General features: G+C 37.7%; 2 protein-coding genes across 3 annotated transcripts; one reads left to right on the top strand and one right to left on the bottom strand.

Annotated features, from left to right (window-relative positions):
- Positions 1-218: 218 nt before the first annotated feature.
- On the bottom strand, positions 219-3,561 carry tsr3 (TSR3 ribosome maturation factor). The gene is made up of 6 exons (XM_029455803.1): positions 3,102-3,561; positions 2,522-2,732; positions 1,981-2,174; positions 1,712-1,879; positions 908-962; positions 219-612 (listed from the first exon to the last, which is right to left on the bottom strand). Exons 1-6 carry the CDS (start codon positions 3,223-3,225, stop codon positions 366-368), a joined length of 999 nt encoding a protein of 332 aa, XP_029311663.1. The 5' UTR covers positions 3,226-3,561; the 3' UTR covers positions 219-365.
- Positions 3,562-3,577: 16 nt separating this feature from the next.
- On the top strand, positions 3,578-6,847 carry gnptg (N-acetylglucosamine-1-phosphate transferase subunit gamma). 2 transcript variants are annotated; one of them, XM_029455805.1, is made up of 11 exons: positions 3,578-3,736; positions 3,869-3,923; positions 4,006-4,073; positions 4,233-4,287; positions 4,427-4,510; positions 4,641-4,734; positions 5,354-5,468; positions 5,552-5,634; positions 5,834-5,962; positions 6,064-6,145; positions 6,240-6,847. In XM_029455805.1, the coding sequence occupies exons 1-11, from the start codon at positions 3,670-3,672 to the stop codon at positions 6,317-6,319; spliced, it is 912 nt and encodes a 303-aa protein (XP_029311665.1). In that variant the 5' UTR covers positions 3,578-3,669; the 3' UTR covers positions 6,320-6,847. The 2 variants fall into 2 exon arrangements, with proteins under 2 accessions (XP_029311665.1, XP_029311664.1); XM_029455804.1 differs by having other exon boundaries at positions 3,579-3,736; positions 6,237-6,847.
- Positions 6,848-7,208: the final 361 nt, after the last annotated feature.

The following is a 7,208-nucleotide window of genomic DNA, read 5'->3' as shown; positions in this document are numbered from 1 at the left end:
CAAACTATCTTTGCATGATTAATTTTATCTACAGGTATTTTATACCATTTTAACTCCACAGGCTGCTTCAACTTTTGCGTAGAAGCCCACAAGTCTGCATTTATCCATCAAACCATGTGTAACTAAAACTGTGACCACCACGTATCCCAATTAACACCTTAAACTGAATGGTTGCAAATACTTATTTTGTCTATGCTTATATGAAAACAAACATACCATTTATTTTATACATTTCTTTTTATTTGATACTTGTACAAAACTGGATAGCCCAAAATAGCCTTCAGATTATGTATGAGTCATCATTGTTGAAAAAGGTTTTTGCCAGTCCTTGTAGTAACATTAAAAATCCATAGTTGAAATATGCTTTATAGTGATGACTTGGAAACAGTTTCTTCCTCGTCATGATGATGAGACACTGCTTTTGGCTCATTGTTGCCTTCCGTTTCGTCATCCTCTGCTTCATCCTCTGCTTCATCTTCGTTATCCTCTGCTTCATCTTCGTTATTCTCTGCTTCATCTTCGTTATCCTCTGCTTCATTTTCGTTATCCTCTGAGGTGTCCGTATCGTCACTAGAATCATCATCATCATCTTCTTCTTCTTCTTCAGGTGCACTAAATACAAAAATGAGAGTTTGAAGAACTTAGTAACCATGGCCATGGTGAACAAACCGGGAATGTACAGATATGTTTTGGTAATTTCCAAGCAATATTGGCTTATTAGTTGTTGAATTTTAGCTGAAGCAAGTTAAAAAGTAGTTTAAAGTGACATATTGATAGTCCGTTAAATGACTGGATCAGTACTTATAATTCATTTATCATCGTTTGCATCACTACAAGGTTTGCAAATAAACATCTGACGGATGAACTCACTCTAAAAGAGGTTATACATTTTGATTTAAATGCTTACCAGACACGTCTGTTGAGATTCCCACATTCTACTCCTGAATTAACATCAAATGGATCTGTGAACAAGATAGATGAATAGCTTTAGACAAGAAGAACATTGCTTTAACAATAGAGGTCATAACTCGGCAAAATGCATCCTTCTCTGAGTATGGGGCAATTTTCCAGACATGCTGGAAACAATTAGCCTGGTTACAGAGTTCTGAATCACTGCCCACATCTCTGACTTGTTCAGCGTTTCAACTGAATCAATCAAAACAACAAAGTAAAGCAAAACAGCAACTGTCTAATTATTGATCATTAGTTTAGGAAACGATGCAAGAAACGTTTAAATCAGTGTTTAAAAATTTGGAGGAAGCTGCCTAGAATTATGGGTCGGATATCAAAAGTGTTCTTAAATCTTTGATGAATTATATTATCATACATCATAAGTAATTCATATATCTTAAAAGCCTTAAGAACTATGATTTTCACATCACAAGTTTATGTATGAGACCAACAATAATTCAGCTGTAGTTAGTCACCAAAGAAAAGTTGAAAAAAACAGTGTTGGAGTAATTATGAAATAAATACAGTTATTACATTTTAGTCCAGTTTTCCTAAAAATGCAGATCTAGCCATTCACCATAATAAAGTTTAATAGCTATGAACTATTTTAAGGCTAGAAGTTGTACAGTCAAACCAAGACTAAAATAAGGACAGATGTTGGGACTAAAACCCAAATAACCCCAAACCACCTCTGCTACACAAATATGTAGGGAAAACACTGGATGGGACTCCAGTTTATTAGTCTCCCCCCCCATTTTACCAAACTCCTCCTCCTCTGGTTTAGTTGTGAGATAGTCCTTTTCGACTGAAAGCAGCTCTTCCTCTGACTGGCATGCAGCATAGCGGTCCAGCAGAACTTTATTGAGATCGAGGAACACTGGCCCCCACTTGAATTTTCTCAACAAGAGCAATGCTAGTTCTTCAAAACCTGCAAAATCAGATACAGTTTGTTTGAGTTTCACTGCAACTTGTAACAGGATACAGTAAGAAAGACAATACAGTACATAATAATTAAAGCTAATGCCTTACCAACAATGCAGAATGTGGCAGCAAAAGCCTCGACACAGGATAACTTGCAAGGCTTGCCGTAGTTGACGGGGTTTGCAGCTACGAGGTATGGCAGTAACCTGGGATATGTTCCAACCATCTTATTGAAGGGAGTCTCCTCCAGTTTAGCCCACGAACAATCGATCACTGCTAACCCACTTCGAGCCACAATCTCTCTGTGCATAAAGGACCATACAAAACGTTTTAGTTTATCACAAAAATATTGTCATTTGAGCACAATAATAAAGATTCATTAAATAAAAAAAGATTTGTTATGCTATTAACCTTTTAAGTATGCTATAAAAAATATAAAATAACTAACAATGAAAATGTACAAGTTGGGTCTACACATTTAAAAAGAAATAACAAGGCTTGGTGTCTTTGTTTAATTTCATTATGCTGATCAGAAATCTTAAAATCAAACTTTATAGATAAAATTATTTATTGATCAATCTAAAACAAAAGATTAACTATGATATGTGTTTACATCATGATGTGTTATAATCATTTTTAAAATGCACACCTGTCTGCTGGGGTCACATACTTTGTGCCCATAGGACTCAGTATGAGTCCATTAAATCTCTGATTGAGGCGCAGGTTGCGTACGAAGCCCTTGCGTGCCAACTTTCTACCAGTACAACGTTTGGGATCACAGTGACCCAACTCCCACATGGCAAGTGGACAAGGCAGTTTCACCAGAGGGGCCTCTGCTCCCTTCTCTAGGTGAAGACTTGCTGAAACACAGTGACAGAAGACAAAGTGTACATTATGATGTGAGCGTGAGCTACAAGGTACTTATACTTCAGGGGTTTTTTATTATTGCACCTTTTCCTCAATGACGTATTAGATATTATATTATACTATGGCATAAGACAACAGAGACTGTGTGCTTTCATATTTTAAATTAGCATATTTGCACAGAACATGAACAGCCAACATTGTTTCAAATCATAACAATCCTGAACATTTGTAATTTAGCATTTTAGACTAGACAACTATTGCACTTTGTTAAATCTTGGTCATGTAGCCCACATGTAAAATATTAAGCAAGCACATTACAGTAAAGCATCATTTTGAATTATAAATAGTCAATTCATTATTACCTTCAAAAGCAGTGTGCATGTCTTCTGTAAAGGCCTCTAAGGATTTCCCCTTCATTTTATGCCTTTTTTCTTTACCCTTGTTGTCAGAGGGGCGCACAAACTTTCCCTGTTTCTTTCGTCCCATGTTGCAACCAGTGGACAGCTATGATAGTCAGCTACTGTCAGATTACAGCCTCCATAACCAGCATCTGTCAACGTGCTTTACACTGACATTAGCTAGGTGGCTAGCTAGCTATGCTACTTAGTTTGTCTAATTTATCTCGCAAAAACTAAACGTTTCGTATTTTATCTACACATACACCATTCACAAGTTAAAATACATCGTCACAATACTACAGGCATTAGCCTCCGTTTCTCCTACACTTCTTATTACACCATTTAAAATAAAGTTTAGTTGGATTAGCTACTTTATATGGTGGCAATCACGTCGTATTATAGTTCACGGCGTATACTGCGCATGCTCACATCTTGTTTTGATCACGTGACCTGTCACCTGACCAGTGATCACTACAGCAGGAAATGTTGCTATAAAACACGATAGCACATTTTAGTCACTAAAGATTCAGCAATGCATTGTTTGTGTAACGGAATACATCATTGTTTGAGTCTGTGGATGGTCTGTGTGTCTCTTTTCAGTAAGTGATTATTGCGCCACTGAGTATTTTGTTTTATATTTTGTTTTATATTTGTAAAACCTAACCAGATGCGCTACAATGCTTGTGCGGTGGTGTGAGTTGAGTCTGGTGTGGATTTGTTTTTCTACATAGTAAACCATGGATTCGGCGGTAAAATGAAGATAGTCGAGGAGCCAAACACATTTGGGTACGTTGAGTAAAAACCCATCTCTCACAATATGCACCTTGTTGACATTTGCTCTTCCCTGACTGATTTTCTCTGTGTTTAGGTTGAACAATCCTTTTCTGGCTCAGGGAAACAGACTACAGCCTAAAGTGATCCCATATCCAGTGTCTGGTAAAATAGTTTGACATAATTAAAAGCCTACATTTGATTTAATCTTATGTTGTAAATGATCAGGGTTAACCAGTATATATTGACAATCTAATCAAGAGGTTTTCTGTTGATCAACTCAATCAAGCTGAATGAATTTATCATATCAACATCTTCCTCAAGGCCCTGCACATTTTCATCGGCTCGCTGGGAAGTGCTTCATTCTCACAGAGTCAACGTAAGTATTTTACATCGCATATCATGCTCACATTTCTGCTGGTTCTGTACAATAACCCTGTTTTAAATGCTGATTGTTTCATACGCACAATCAAATACAAAAACATAACAGGATATTTGTGTGCCTGGCCATTTTGCAGGTATAAATATGAATTCTGTCCATTTCACAACATCACCCAACATGAGCAGTCATTTAGATGGAATGCCTACAGTGGGATACTGGGGTAAGATGCAGTTCCCTTACCTTACCTCCAGCTACCTGTTGTTGTTGTTATTACAAATATCAATATGTAAAGGATTGGCAGTAAGCTGTGGGCGTGTTGTAAGAGCAGCCTTTTTGGATTTTCCTAACAGGATCTGGCAGGAGTGGGAAATGGCAAACAACACTTTCACGGGCATGTGGATGAGAGACGGGGATGCTTGTGGAACGAGAAACAGGGAAACGAAGGTTAGTGGGATTTTAAATGTTTAAAATCTTTCTGGTAGTCATTAACCAGATTTAAGGAGCTCCCACTGGCATCTTTCAATGTCTGTGATTCTTCTTAAAGATCACACCAACACTGGTGGAGATAATGAATGACACCCTAAACAACTAATTCATTAGTTAAAGGAATACTTCACCCACTAAATGATCATTTGTATAACAATAACTCGCCCTGTATTACCTTAAATTCTTAAAGGAAACTTGCGTGTGTGAGACTGTTTATGTGGAAGTGTTGTGAAATGAGACTTGTCACAACCCCGGCTCTAGGGCAGGACAAACAAACGATAAGGACACCAAATGCCAAAATATATAAGCGGTTTATTTGCAAAACAGGACATAAGTTGCCAAGCAAGTTTATGCAAACAAAAGACAAAGCCAAAACAGGCAGGGAGAGCGAGAGCAGCATCGCGGTCACTTTGTGGGTGAAGTATTCCTTTAATATTTACCTCCAAGTCGAGACCAAACATTTAATTTGACACTCTTCTACTCTAATCAGACAATCTTTCTACAAAAGATCAACTCAGAATCATGTCAGGATTAAATATGTACACGAGGTAATTTGGTTCTTTTTGTGTTTTTGCAGGTGATTTTTGTCTGCAGTGCGAACAGTAAGCTTGCTCAAGTTTCAGAGCCCAGTACTTGTGTGTACTCGCTAACTTTTGAGACTCCACTTGTTTGCCATCCACATTCCCTTTTAGGTAAGAGAAAAGAACCGCCTGACAACGCAAGTCAGTTTTAAATAATAGTGATGTCTTATCATCTCTTTGTGCTCTTTTTGAAGTTTACCCGACGCTGAGTGAGCAGCTCCAAATAGAATGGGATGAGGCTGAGCAGGCTCTCTATGAAGGTCTTATTACGGAGCAGGTACAGACCGGCTTAGCTGATTACTTGCAAACTTATGAAATGTAGAGAAACTTAAGGTTCACAGAATGATTCAAACCTTTTTTTATTTGCATTGAAAGTTATACGGCAATTTACAATTCAAAGCTCGGCTCTTTTTATTCCCGTTTTAGTAATTTGTCTAATGGTGGTGCCACTAACACACAATGTCTGTTTGCTGCAGGGATACAACAATCTTTTGAGGAATATTTTTGAGGACGCTGGTCTCCTGAAGAGCCAAAAAGTGAAGATGAAGCTGCCGGAAGTTGCAGCTGATTCAGGAACACCCAACTCTTTACAGAAATGTACAGAGGTGTGTACATTTATGTACTCGTCCAAAAATAAGTTGTACGATTATTACAATACTGCTTATATAACATATAAAGTGTATTTATTCTAAATGTTTTTGTACAGGATTTTGAAAAACAGAGAGAAGAGATTGAGAGGCTGCACGCTCTCCTCACTCATCACAATATTTCCTTTGATTCAGAGCAAAGTAAGTGACATTAACCAGACAGCTTTCACTACTTTAAGATTCAAGCAGTGTTAATAACATACTTTCTTTGTGACGTATCTGTTATTTGTAGCAGATGATGCAAAAGGTACCGTGAGTACAACAGTTAAGGAGCAACTCTTACGGGGAGACAACGGCCTTATTGATCTGCAGTGAAACATCTCCCAGAGCAAGTCACCGTCTCATTACAGGTCACGTCTCCATTTAAAAGAGGGGATTTGAAGATTTTGTTGATCAATGCGAGCGACACAGTTCCTGGACAATATCGCTGTCACTGGTGACGGCACTTATCAGCGACACTGAGAGACTACTTTTTGGATTACACTTGTCGGACATTTGCAGAACTTGTTTATTTTTTTAGGAGTAACGCCACTCAGCTGGTTCTCTTGAGGACGTTTGTCTTGTGAATGAATCATTCTGTCAAAATGCAACATAGAGAAATAAAGTTTTGAGAAGGGGGTTAAAAGTTTAATGTATTTGAGTCTTCAGCAGGTTTACAAACTTTACAGGAGAAAATTAAAAGTATAACGTGTGTGAGAAATCTCCAGGCTTAGTGATGTGTGTGCGTGTCGTAACAGTGAGACAAACTTAATTTAAATGTCTTTGGAATATTACATTTACTGTATTTGTATTTATTTTTATAAATACAGGAAGTGATGTCAACAGTCTTCACTTACACACAGATTCTGTTTCCTTCCTGAAAAGTTTATAACCTGAATTAAGAGTTCAAATGTGTCTTTGTAGTGCAGCAGGCCGTCACGCTCCCTGATCCTGCAGACAGAACTGGCAGCTGCTCCTCCTGTGTATCTGTTTTGAGCGTAAACAAGATGTGAATTATTATATTAATAGTATGGAAATGTTCCGATGAGATCGTTAGACAGATGAACATGTAATGTATTATTTATGGAACATGGACTACTGGGCTGGAAGGAGAACCAAAACATGTTATCATGCTTATACCTTGAGTGCATGGTAAAAGTCATTCTCATCAGTGACTTCACTGATTATGGGCTTTGACTTGCACAAACATGTCTCGACTACAAGC

Source organism: Cottoperca gobio, chromosome 19 (genome assembly GCF_900634415.1).
Source record: "Cottoperca gobio chromosome 19, fCotGob3.1, whole genome shotgun sequence".
NCBI classification, from domain to species: Eukaryota; Metazoa; Chordata; class Actinopteri; order Perciformes; family Bovichtidae; genus Cottoperca; species Cottoperca gobio.
This window is presented reverse-complemented; position numbering and strand designations above follow the sequence as displayed.